Raw genomic sequence first — 13,939 nt, forward strand, 5'->3', positions numbered from 1 at the left:
AAGAAAAGCATGTTGTTTTCATTTTTCTGGTGGTTTTACAGCAGATTTTGTTTACCGTGGTTTTGGATCAAAAATATGCAGGTCTCAGCATCTGACCTTTCCTTGAGTTTTAGGGTAGCCTTGAATATCCTGCAAAGAGAAAACTGTCATGATCTGTTTCTCCTTCTCTGTTATATGATTGTCACCAATAAAAAGTGTTTTACTGTTACCTCTTAACTATTTTACACAGTAGATCAGGCTGAGTTAAGAGGTATAATTTATTTCAACTTCTTTAACTGCGCTGTGTTTTCGTTGCTGACTATTTGCCAAAAAATATCCCATGGAAATTCTTTTATCTGATGACTGCAAAGTACAGTGAGTTAGCAGTTAGTTATTTCCCTTTCCCTTAAATCATGAGATGGTATAACCCTGGCCTGCTAGGAAGTCATCAGGCTGTAGCTTATGATATAGCATAGGAAACTCTAGCAGGGTGTTGCATGATAGTTTTGCATTTTATTAGAAAGTATGATTTGAGGAAAAGCACACTAACTATAGGCTAGTGTAGGGTATAGATGAAGTAACCTTGTGGTTTAAAATTTCCATCCAACACTTTTATCGAGTTGACTGATTTTCTTCTGAGGTTTGGGTGGATTTTTTTCTTAATTACTGTTCAGACACTTTTGTATGAGTGTACTTAATTTCCAGTCCAAAGCAGCAATTGAAACAGCCATTCCATGATGTGCAAAGCATCCTAGGTGTGTACCTTCTCTGAAGCAGTAAGCACTGCTCCCTGTCAGTGAGTGCTGTGGCTAGCCAAACATTGTTGTTATTGGCCTGGGAAAATGCAAACGGATGGTACTGCATTAACCTGAGGCTGCAATTGCCCTGTGTAGAAAGAGGAGTGAGCACAGCACTCTGATAAGTTGTTTTTTTTTTTTTTTCTTTTCTGGACAGACTTGCTTGCGGCCCTTAGCATCTGTTTTGGGAAGGAGCAAGTCTGCCTTTTACTCCTGACAAACCCATGCAAAGTCATGGAAGATCTGCTTTTTCAGTGCATAGACAGCACACAAATCACACAGCTGTGGCACAGAAATCAATCTGTTAAGATAACTATTGCTAATTATTCATCCTCTGGGAACAGAATGGCTTAAGATTTGGACTACAGAATACAGAGTAACAGAATACAGAGCTTTTCACCTCCTACATTACCGGACTTGTTGAATCAGAGCAGGGCCCAAAAGTCATTACCATCTGATGGCTGTGGGCCAGTGTGAAATGAGTTGTTGGGCTTTATCCAGATTCTAGTGGAGAAATTCCTGTCCAAATAGCATAACTATGGCTACAGTTGGCAGGGGCTGGAGTACTTACTGGCAGCCATGGCAGAGAGCTTGAGGACTGAATGTACACCAGGAGATGGCCTATCCTGATCAAATTTTTTTGCACCTACATGAGTCGATGAAAAGCTTAAATAGGTGATTTTTCTTCTGTGTGCAAGGTACCACTGTCTACAGACCTGTCAAACCAATGTTAACCATCATTATTTAAAATCAAGATATAATTAACCCTGATTGTTACTTCAGTGTGATTGTGGGGTGGGGATCTGTGATCACTTCTCTGTCATTTAAAAAATATTATAGCAAACCAAACTGAAAAACCACAAAGGGGTTTGTCACATGAGAAAGTTAGTATTTAGATGCGAAAGCTTAGTGCTCGTGGATTATCACGAAGTCTAAGGAGGGTTGGGAAGCAAAATGGAAGAATATGTCTAAGAAGGATTACTTGTTGGCATGGAGGTTAGTAGGGGTTTAGACTAGACATTAGTCATTCTCATGGTCATCCAGGGTAATGCTTTCATTTTACAGCACTTTATTTTCCTCATTTTCCTTTTCCTGGCTTCAGGATCTTTGTAGATGTGCCTGTCTGTAAAGGAGCTTAGGTGAAGCAAAGCATGGAGACACACACAAACACATTTAGAAAACAACAGTAACATGCTGCTTCTGAGCACACAGTCCCCATTCTCAGGTAGAGATTCATAACGGAGGCCATCACATCACATCACAATTTGCAGTGGTCCCAGTCCTATAGAGGAAAATATTTCCCAGGGGCAGTACTCTAAACAGACATAAAAGCCCTGGTGGTTGCCTGCCTGTCCTGGTGGAAGGTGCTTTGTACATGCTGGTGAATTTTAGTGGAAAAAGAGGGATAAGCTGAAAAAATGAACTTTGATGAAGGTATACCAGTCTGATGGCTCTCAACTCTTTTTGGTTAATTTCCCGATGCAGTAAGTTTCTCAGCAGACTTACAGTAACCTTATTTGTGATTCCACTTTTTCTGCAGTTCTCCCAAGCTGTGCTCGGTTCATCAGGTTCAGCTGGCCATAAGCAGACTGCAACAGAATAGGCCACAGCAGAGAAGCAGCCAAATTTAAATAGCCTGAAATCCCTTGCTTTCAGGGCACTTGGACATAGTTCCTTAGGAGAGCTTTCAAATCCCCAAGGGCTTCTAATCCCTAGACAGAGCCAGGGCTGCATGACCAACATGTGCTTGTTACAGCGCAGCAGTAAATGCAAGATGAGTAGGCTGTTCACCATCTCAAACTGCATTTCACAGCTGAAATCAGGAGGAACTTCTTGCCAAACTGGAAGCTCCTGTGGGTTTCTACCTTCATGTTACATTCTGGGAAAGGCACAGCTGAAAATCTTTCTGCTCTGAAGTCAAGCAGACATAGAAGACAAAAGACCTTGTTGAAACTCAACTCCAAGTGAGAGAAGAAGGGTTCTTCCATGTTCCACAGTCATCTGCTGGGTGAGACATCTGAATTTCGAAGGCAAAAGATCTGCCCATTTTTTAGTAGCAGCCAGGAATTTAAGGCATGAAAGGAACAAGAAAATGGAGAGAGAAGAGTTTTTCTTTTTAGAAGATAGGAATGGACCTCATTGAAAGTATCTTATTGCTACCTCTTTTAATTTTATTTGATTTAATGTATTCAACACTAAACTGGAATGATTTTACACTAGTTTTGACCCTGGGCATTAGCTGAAAACAAAATCTTAGGCTACATCCCTACTTCAGACTCTTGGAAAGTGTAAGTTTGAATGCCAGCCTATTTGTCCTAAGTTTTCTAAAAACCAAACTACATCGCTAAACAGTCATTTTTGATGCTTTGATGGTACTTCAGATTTCTGATTCTAATTCAGCAGCTCCCACCTGTCTTATTTTAACTAAGGTTACAGCCAGGTCTAGGGATATAAGCTGCTCTTGTTTATGGCGAGTTCTGCAGAAGCAGTTCATGATCACATCCTCGATGAGTGATGGGCACAAATTGCACTGGAGCGTGACTGCCTTACACATTTGTTGAAAAAAGGAATGACCTACAGTTGTGTGTATTATGAGGAAGGTACATAGTTGTATAAATTTAACATCTTCAGGCACTTTTAAGTGTGTAATTAAACCTTTAATTTTTTTGTGCTAGGTGTAAAATGCTTTTGGTTTTGCACTCCCAGCTGAGGAAAGATCCCTGCTGAAACTGCAGATAGCTTGTAGAAAGAGCCATGGAAACGATACACAGAACAAACTGTTTCACTCAGTTGCCTCAAGGGATAGAACTTCACTTTGTTGTGTCATGAATTAGAAGTTCACTCTTTGTTGTGTCATGAGCTAGAGGTCTGAAAATCCTTGACAGAAATATTGTTACCACTGAATGGGGAATATTCAATTAAGTAATACAGACAAAAATTGCTGATTGAAAGAGAATTTACTTAATCTCTAATCCTGTGACCCATGGAACAAACATCTGTTGATACTGATTTGTTGTACAGAGGCTGCATTTCAAAGTATCATAATTACATTATGAGAAACTAACTGCATTTTTTTCTTAATTTAAGCACCTATTGAGTCTTAAGGTACAGCTATGAGTACACAGATACACAATGCATCTTGAGTGAACTAATTCATTTAGTTCTAATTTTGCCAAATACTAGAATAAACGGTATGGGACTTCAACATCCAGTTGTGTCATGAATCCAGATAATATCTTGATGCTGGACACAAGGGTTACAAGCCCATAGTTTGTATATGTTATGTAACTAGTTTTCTGGTTTAAGAGGTGAGCTAATCAAAAATCCAGTTGGTTTCAATGGACTACATAGGTACTGAGCAAAGATCAAGACATATGTGTTTTGTATTTCATAGGTGTTCTAGTCTGATATGGTGAATGATTGTTTTTATATGTATCACCTTAATATTACTAATACACCTGTTACGCAAGGAATATGAAAGGAGTGGAAGGGCTATAATGTTCAAAAGCTAACACTTTTTTAAGTGAGCTGTTATGTGCAAAGCCCCACTTTTCCCACAACTAACACATTTCAGCTTTTTCCTGGTTTGCTAGGGACAAGCTTGCACATCTCTTGTTACACTGAAGAAAACTAAAGTCTGTCTGCCAGTTGTTGCCAGTGCCTGTCCACTTGCAGGGCTTCCCTGCCAGAGCTGGCACAGGAAAGGAGGGGTGTGCAGCTGGGAGGCATGACATGCACCCTTGTGCTCAGAGCACTGGCTGGTCCCATGCAACCAGGAGCACAGGCTGGACTTTGTTAGTCCTATCTGAGGGCAGTGGCTGGTTGAACAGCCTTGCTCTTCCTCCAGCGTTTCACTGCTTCAGGACCTTGTTCTTGTCTCGGTTGTTGTTTCCCATCCAAGCCCTGAAGTGTAACTACTTGTTCCCATCAGCTCTACCTGTTTATCCACTCCATCTCTGTAGGGATACAGTTCCACAATATATCATTCATGATGATGGAGGTTTGGGGAGGATTTTAATTAGAATCAAAGCAGCAGTTCAGGAGCCAATGAAAATAATAATAGTAATGCCAATTGTTTCTAAAGACTTAACAGTAAATCAAGAATTTCAGGCCTGCTCTTCAACTACTCCGTTGGAGACAGCTGTTTGTAAATGACGCTTTAGTAAGATTACTTACATGGAAGCAAAAGCAAAGTGAGAAATTGCCAGTTGAAGCTTTTCATGCTGATCTCATTTTTGTCTTTGAAGCTTAAAATATTCACAAGCACTGAAAGCTGCTATTTATGAGTAGAGCTGAGGGGGAATGTCACTTAAACAGCTCCTAGCCCATCACCAACATCTCTAGCTGTACTCCACCAGCTCCATGGAGATTCAGTACTCTGATATTTTTAGAAGTAATCACCTCCATATATTTCAGTATTGTTCATGCTAAAACACATTCTTGCCTTTTACTTTGTTTATAGATTTTATTTTTTTTTATAGAAATGAACTTGTTTTCCAAGTAGTGCTTATGCAATTCAGTGACAGAAAGTGCTGTTGAACTTGAAAGAACACTTTCTGTTAAATCTTTGTTAAATTGTATGCCCATGTTCTGTTCTGCCTGGAGTGTACCATAAATCCCACTCATTTTTATGTCGTTCAGTGGATGTAGATATGTGCCAAGTATAGAGACAAAGAAAACGTGAAGGTGTAACCAAGGATTTGACCTGCGTAATGCAATAGGAGAAAAGCTGCACTCTGCAGTCTGGAAAGCACAACATCTCATTGGCAGCAGCAGAACTTGAACATCAGCACCTTTGATTTAATGCCACTGAGGCCCAATAAGCCTTAAACATGGTGACCATTTCAGAAGCTTCTACAGAAAACAGCTCTGTAGTGAATACCCGCTTCAAATAACTTTCTCAAATTTTGATGGATAGAAATACTTTAAAGCCTTCATTCCAAGTCTTGCAATCCAGCCTAGAACTCTTTCTTTTTCCCCTCCCCCTTATATTTATAGCCAATTTTCTAGACAACATGCCCTTGCGAAGTTCTGGCAAGTTGAGCATGGAGACCAGAAAAGAAGATGGTGAGAGCACAGCACCTGCCCCTCCGCAGAAGAAGCTGTCTTGTCAGTGCCACCACCACTGTCCTGAGGACTCAGTCAACAGTACCTGCAGGTTTGTGGGATATATATTTGGTGGTGGAACATGGGAAAACCTATTTGTGGTAGCTCAGCAGTCCCAAGTTGGGTGTTAGTTTGTTTAAGTAGTAATATGTGAGTTGTTTATATATTGTGACTAAACATCAGAGGTAATTTACCTAGATATCAGCTACATATTTATATTTTTATGTTAGTGTGTTTAAATCTTTACAGTTTTAGATAATACCTGTATTAATTCATTGCATATGAAATATTCTAAAGGTAGGAGTTTGCTTTTAAAGGTGCATGCAGTTAATGAGAGGAGACTTAATGGAGATATATTGAAATGTCAGTAAATGCTTATAAATTTATAATCATTCTCTATGAAACACCATTTATAGAACCCTGCTCTTGGTGTGTGTCTTTGCAATAGCCGAGATATCTTATGTAGATCCTCAAGGCTTTGTTTTTTTCCTTGCTTCCATGCTAAAAAGGAAGTGATCTTTTTCTTGAGGTGAAGTGTTGAGTATTTTCTTATACTGTCTATAGTCTTATGTTTGGTTTTGTGTTTAGAGTACTACAAACTTCTCATTTGGGTTGGATTCTGCTTCCTCAGATCCTTCTGCCTCCCTCGGGGAGAGGCATGTCCAGCTGTGCACAGTCCCCTTAAAGGCTCAGCCTTGGTCTGTGTTGCACTGATACTGCCTGAAGCAGCAGAGATGACTGAGGATGCCCCTGGTGAGATCAAGCTGCTGTTCCCCCACCCAAAAGCAGCTCTGGCTGGACACGTACTATTGCTGTTAAATGAGAATAGTGGTCAAACACGTCTGTCTTAGCTCTAGGGGAATGTACAGTTTGCTTTAGCTGCAGCAAAGTAGGGCTGAGTTCTTCATGTTCCACACGTGAAATTTAAAGTTTTCTGCTTACTTAGAGCAGGTAAGATACTGGAGATATTCACCATCAGCTATAGCCTAGTGGAGTTGTGGAGATGTGAGAAGCATCAAAGCAGGGCACAGATGTGGGTCCAGCTGGACATGCCAGTTGGGTATGCAGTGCTGTTTGAGATGAGGCAGTCTAACATTGTGTCAGCTCTTCAAGGCAGCACATTAAGAAGATAGATGGGGGAAGGCTAAGGTAGCTGAAGATACTGATTGCTCTGTTGGATTTTTGAGTGTTGTTTTGTAGCCTTAATTCTGCTCAGCCTGCAGCTCCATGCTGAAGTGTATCAAAGTTTTGAGGACAGTTGTAAATACCATTTCCCCTTCCTATCCTCTTCCTTCAAACCCATGCTCTAGCCAGGAGTTAGACCTAACTGCTTTCACATGGCAGTCAGTTTAAAAAGCTGTAAAAACCCACTCTGATATCAATTTGCAGATCCCCTGCAGTGTGAATCAGCTGTTTCCTGTTCCTGCCCAGCAAGAGCCACTGCTTTCACATGTGCTGTCTCACACACAGTAACAGGGAAGTTGCAGATGACTTTTAAATCCATGAATTAGGAAACACAAAGGGATCCATGTTAAGGAACCCACTGAATAAGGTTTATACCCCAGCTGGGTAGGCCTGCTGTTGCCCATTGCTTTGTTGGCATCATTGACATTAAGTATTTTTCATGTTACCAGAAACTCATAGTAAATGTCCTATTAAAATGGATTTGTGCATTTTCCCCTCACTGCAGTACTTTAAGAAAACTCTTCAGAGTCCCCCTTACAGTGTCAAATACCAAACTTGGTTTTAGGTGTTAATGCCCAAGGATAGGCAGTTAGGTGGTAATAAAACACAAAGTTATAACCTCTTTGTCTTCATATTCTTTGCACATTCAGGCTTGAATGTTTTACTTGAGTGACAAATTTTTTTCTAACTTAGACATCAAAATAATAATTGAAACTGGAATTTACCTATCAAATATTAATCACTTTTCTGTCTGGGAAAATGGAAACAGTCAAAAGACTTGCATTAGAGCTACTCCTCTTTCCTATCCAGTGCTGTCACCTGAGCAGTATCTACCTTGCCATTTGCCTATTGAGCACAGCATAAGGGAAAAATTGCTGAAGAGTTCAGAGTAGTACAAAACAAAAAATTTAAATTAACTTAAATACCCTGCCTTCACGGCTTGTCAGCAATAATCCTTTTCAGGAGGGTGATCATTGCTATGGTTCCTGTGCAGTGGTATAAGAACTGCAGTGAGGTACAAAGGACAACACCCCTTATTTTCACTACATCTGTTTAACTGTTAGTCTGTAATCATTTGCTTCTTAAATTCCCTACTACATAGCTGAAATTCCAGATAAAAGTGAAATAGGACGTTACAGAGAAAAGAGGTTCATAAGTCTGTTGTTGGGAAAGAATAGTTACTAGGTCTCCAGTTAGCTGGCTGGGTTTGAGACCAGGTTTCAAAAGATTTGACCAGGACCAACCAAGTTATCCCGGATTATTGATTTCCCCTGTGTTGTTTTGGGATCATCCTACTAGTCAGGCAGTAACTTTCATATTTCATCCTACTCCCAACAAGTATTGGTAGTTTTAAAGCACTCAGGAATTCTCACTGAACCTCTCTTTAAAGGAAGTTTCCCCATATTGAAGTTCAAGCAGTATCAATCACACTGTGTTTGAAGAATAAATGAACTGCTCCAGATTAAAAGTTACTGCATTCATTATCTCCTTCCCTCAGATATAGCCACTAAAAAGTCTTCTACATTTTATATTCAAAAAGCCCAAACCTTTTCTCAGCTCTATCAGTCTGTTAAGCTTTGGGCTGTGCTTGAACCTGCAGAGCTTGGATCTGCAAGCCCTGCAAGGGATGAGCCAGCATGTGCTGGGGCACCCAAGGGCCTGGCAAAGCCTTGACACCCAAGAGATTCACAAGACATATCCATAGGCAGGGCTTGAGCTCTGGAGAGCATCACTGTCCCTACCAGGGCTCTCACCAAAGCAGGGTGTGCCTTTGTGGACTCAGGAGCAACGAGGGCTCTGAAAGTTCAATGGGAAAGCATTTCCAGCTGTGTTTGAATTAAACCTCCTAGAATAAAATAGCTGGTCCTATTGCAATCACCATTAAAACTGTCTCAAAAAGAAGTCTGCCATCCCACCTGAAGATTTTGGTCTGCTACCACAGATATTTATCTATTAAAGTATAGATCCTGCCTGTAGATACCAGTAGTAGTACCAGTAGTCTGTGTTTATATAAAAATGAGGACATCTGGTGGCCATTTAAAATCCTCTCCGTGATTGTATTTTTAGAATTTTAAAAGTCAGTATTCTTTAACCACATCTGTATCAAATCCTCTAACAGCCTGTTGTGTTTCTATACAGAATTTCCCTTTCTTTATACTTCCACAGTTTAAGTCTAATAATACTTCAGGGAGCTAAGGATAACACTGCAGCTTAAAATGCAGATTGCTTTCTGTATCAACAGAAAAGCAGTAGGTCTAGTTAGAGTGTGCTTTGAAAAATGGGGCAATCCACAAGCACAAGTTTTGGAAGACCCATTACAGGGTCACCTCCTCCAGAGAGGGTTTGTGTCAGGAGCAGTGAAAGGGGACCAAGCCAGGAGCTGAGGGTGAACTAGGGCTAGCCATATCCTCACCCACCAGAACCCCATTCCCCCAAGGGTACCTGAACACAACAGAGAGAGATAGCTCCCTTGATGGCCCTTCACATGGCTAGTAGTGGTCTGGATCCGGGCAGGAGATGGGGCTGGAGACAGACACTCCTGTACTATCACTTTACAAGGGGTTAGATGCTCAGACCTGAGTTTAAATGGAGCCCCTGGTCAAGGGGTGTGTATAGGTGGGGGATCCTGGGTGAGGCCACTCAAGGCAATTGAAGTTCATTAGTGTGCTCAGGGCCCTGACAATTGAGATCTTTGCAGAAGATTTGTAATCCTCTGCTTGTAAAGGGTGTGTTAACCTTCAGCATGTTGAAACTTTATTCTTCTTTCTGAACATCTGTGCAATTCATAAAGGCTTTCAGTAAAGAAGCTCAAAGCTGTTTTGAACACAACCAGGACCTTGTTCTACTGTTCCGTTTCAAGTTTTGTGTGTACAAAGTGAATGAACGGGCAGTTTTGTCTAATCATAATTAATTGCATATTTTAAAAAGTAGTTTTAGATTTAATTGGCTTTGACTGTAATAGGATTGCAGTAAAGGCAGGGGCTGATTAGGTACCTTGTTGTACTTTATTTTCCATTCACAAATAAAAGCTGGCAGTTTTAAAGATTGAGCTGATAGAGTTTAATTTCTTATCTGTTGCCTACTGGTCATGATTGTGTTTCTGCCCAACTGTGTCTTGAGGTAGCTTTGGTTATCTAAAGCAATAAAAAAATTAAGTTTCTTTTTCAGTGTTACCAGAGGTGATAATTCACTTGAGTGATGTTATTTTCATTCTCCTGTTCTCCAGATGATAGTATTGAATTTTCTTTGTAATTTGATGTGTAGAAGGAAGAAGACTCAGCAGTGGACCAAAGCACTGAGTTCAGGCAACTTTTCTTTTAAGCAACTTTATTTTTTAGGGTAAAGTTGAACATTTTCTCGTAAAGGGGCTATGTTGAGATCTTACAAGTTAGCCTTTCAAATTTTTTATGTCTATTATTATTTTTTAATGTAATCATTTATACAGGGCTGTACTGGAGGCAGTTAAGTCCCCTTTGATGATTAAAACAAAAAACTAAAGGTCAACAGAGACAAATTCTTGCAAGCTCCAGTCTTTACTTGCCCCCTCTGCCAGGGCCATATGTCTCAAAAGCGGCTCAGTAGGTGACTTTGCCCCAAGTGTTTGGAAGTGCAAAGCCCCCCTTGCCATGCTTTTCAGCTGTGCCTCAGAAATTCCTTGTTCTTAGTTTTGTTCAGGGCTTGCCCATTAGGTATTTAGTATAAACCTCAAGGTAAATAGTAATGCAAGTCTAGTCTCCCTGTACTGAGACCTGTTGCATGACTCTCAGATAGATTTTCAGCATGTGGGAGTACTTTGATGTCACTGTACAGAAGTGCTGGAGTACCTAAGACTTCCCTTGCATATTGAATTTACTTGTACCAAAAAAAATTCAGAACAACAAATATCTATGTTAAGTCTGTCCTAGTATTGAATAAGGAGCTACATCGTACAAATTCAACTGCGGTGTAATCTTGAGGTCAAGGTAAAAAAAAAAACAAAAACATTTTTCTGTGTTTAAATTTTGGAGACGAAAGAAAGGAGTAAAAGAAAAAGGGAAAATGAAAAGAGGAGGATAAGTAGCTTTATTTTGACTGTCTGCTTCTTGATAGTTCTTACATCTACTGAGATGGATTTTGCACATAAGTGAAAGGTGCTAGAGAGCCCTGGTGTAAATGCAGAGATACCCATGCTTGGTGTTATTGCCATATCCCAAGTTGTACTCTCAGGTCTGTAGTCCTGTCAAATCTCATGTACTTAGCATGAAGCCTGGACAGTTTCTAGGTCTCTCCCTCACAGATTGGCATAATGGCTTGTTTTCTGCGTTGTGACCCCATGTGTCAGGGAGAAATGTTTGATCTGATTTGTGATTTAGTAGAATAATGCAAGACACGTTTGGTGGGACAGGTCATGTCTCAGTCCCAGGAGAATACTATAGGCAGATAGTATGGAGAAAATATTGATTGATAGACCTATATATGGTATATGAAAAGATGCTCTGCTAGGATGTGTTGAGTACTCTCCTTTCTCTCTGTGTGTAGAGTCATCACTGAGCACCCAGAGAGTCAAAAGCTACCATACATGGCAGAGCATGTATGGTAAGACCAGCATCACCATCTTGGAGACTAGTGCAGCCAGCAACTGTGGCCCACTGTGGGCCAGCTTCTTTGCTTTGTTACACCTGTATGACTCTCCTTGCCTTCAGAGTGGTTGTGCAAACATCTGAAGGTGTTATCTGGCTCAACAACTGTGTAGTGCTCTTCTCACTTGGTTTTGTGTTATTTCCCTGATGCACAGCTGCTAACTGTATTTTTTTTTTCTGAAAAATTAGCCTGTGTTGAACACATTTACAGTGACTCTTTGTTTTATGGATGGTGTTCAAAGACAGTGTTTTGCTAAATTTGGCCTTCATCATCTTCCTTAAGTGAAGGATGCAACAAAATATGTGAATTAGATGCAGATTGGGAGTTGGCCAATTTTCGAGTTAGATTATTTCAGCCAGTCTTTACAGAAGAATATGAACTTCCCTGTTTCTGTACATAATATAATCTAACATTTTTTGATCATTTTTAAAAACAGTGCAGAAACTTGTCATGTTGCTTTTGATGGAAATGGAAAGATGCTGTGGCTCTTTCTGATATCAAAACCAGGAATATAAAGAGGAGGAGTGAACAAAAATAATAATACTCATATGGACTCAATTACAAATAAAATTAAAGATAAGGAATCTTTTCATCAAGTTATTTAACCCATCTGTTTGTGATAGACACTGAACGAGGGAAAGGTGTTGCTTTTCGAAGTTATATATTGCTAGCCCTGGCTGCATCACACACACACACACAGAGCAGGACCGGAAACCTTCAGCAGTCAAGTTTTGGTAGCTGAGGTATTGCATCTTCTGTGAGAAATGGCTGTTGGCCAGTGAAGACATCTGTGTGAGCAGCTGCAAAACTGTTGGCCTCTGTTCCTCTCTTCTGACATTTAGTAAAGGTCTCAGTTAAGATCACATCTTTCTTTCTGGTAATCTGTAATTGTAGCAGCACCTTCTACACCAGTGTCTGTCAGTGTTTCCGTTACTAACTCCCTCTATTTTCCTGGCATTTGACTTGGCTGTAAAAATTCACTCTTGGCAAATATGTGACATACCAAATCTGTGCTTATTAGTGATCACATTCAAAATGTATTTTATCCTTCTCCTGCACCATACTCTAATAAGGTGATGCTTTAGTGGAGGAGGTTAGTGGATGTGTACCTGGATGTATTCAGTAACATCAGGTTGAGTTCCTTCTTTACACACCATTCACAGAATCAAATTATGCAGAATTCAAATTACAGAGCTTAAAAAAATAATAATTCTATACTGCAAATTTTTGCCCGGAAGTGGAGAACAGGTTTCTTGTATTGCTTTGCCTGCATCAGTGATATACATGTTTCTATTTGTGCAGTCATCAAAATAAACATCAAATTGGAGACAATGTAGATTTATCTGACTTATTTCTGACTTACTATAATAGTAAGTACAGTTTCATTTCTACCATAGGCAGGTGTGAGATAGGGTAATCAATAAAACAGCAGGGGTATGCCCTGCCCTTTCCTTGAAGTGTGTGGTCCATCTGACATCCTGTGAACCAGAAGAGGTCAGGGATGGGAGGGGGGAAGCAGGTAAGAGAGACTTCGTTCTTTTCAGAAGAGTCACTTCTACCTCTTGCCCAAATACCTGAGGAAGTTTCAGTAAAATAATGAGTTCTTACATTGCGTGAAAACTTCTTGGGTGGTTGGTTTGTTTTTTTTTTTTCCTTAGAGGTAGAAATAAGCAGTACCAATGTTATTCTGCTCAGCATTGCTATTTTTAATTGTCTCACACTTTTTCTTCATTACTGTTGTCTGTAAAGAGCATGATTTAACCTTATTGTTGGAGCTTTGTAACTTTTCTGTTTTGCTCTATCCAGTCTAATTTTGTTTATCTTTTTAAATTTGGAGGAAAATTTTCATAGGAACTAAGGTGCTTGAGGAGCCTGAATTTAATTTTCAGAAATGAGCTACGAATCAGCGTCAGTCCCATGGCAAGTCAGAAAAAAAAAAAAAAAAAGAAATAAAGCTGCTGACTTTCCTGCGTTTTTTTTTTCCTTTTGCAAACAATTTGACTTTGGTGAACTGAGTGTTTTGGTTTTTGCTGGGGACTGTTAGCTGTGGAGTTCATTTTTGTGTTTCAGTTGATTGCAATTTATTGTTTTGTTGCTCTGTCCCCTGGGTTAAACTTACTCATTACTTTGAATCAAAGGCACCATGCAAACAAATAAAATCAAATCTAATGTAATATTCTACTCTAATGGATTCCTTACAGTCTCTCTTCTTGGCAATCCTATTGTTCCTATCTTTTAAGCTTAAGCAATGA

General features: G+C 39.9%; 1 protein-coding gene across 2 annotated transcripts in view; it reads left to right on the forward strand.

Annotated features, from left to right (window-relative positions):
• The window catches only part of BMPR1B (bone morphogenetic protein receptor type 1B), a 260,892-nt gene that overhangs the window by 220,765 nt on the left and 26,188 nt on the right, over positions 1-13,939 (forward strand). For both annotated transcript variants that reach the window (XM_074866783.1, XM_074866784.1), the window contains exon 3: positions 5,775-5,934. In XM_074866783.1, the coding sequence (XP_074722884.1) occupies positions 5,792-5,934 (143 nt within the window). In that variant the 5' untranslated portion in view covers positions 5,775-5,791. The remainder of the gene's footprint in view (positions 1-5,774; positions 5,935-13,939) is intronic.

The sequence above is a fragment of the Strix uralensis genome, chromosome 4 (assembly GCF_047716275.1).
Source record: "Strix uralensis isolate ZFMK-TIS-50842 chromosome 4, bStrUra1, whole genome shotgun sequence".
NCBI lineage: Eukaryota > Metazoa > Chordata > Aves > Strigiformes > Strigidae > Strix > Strix uralensis.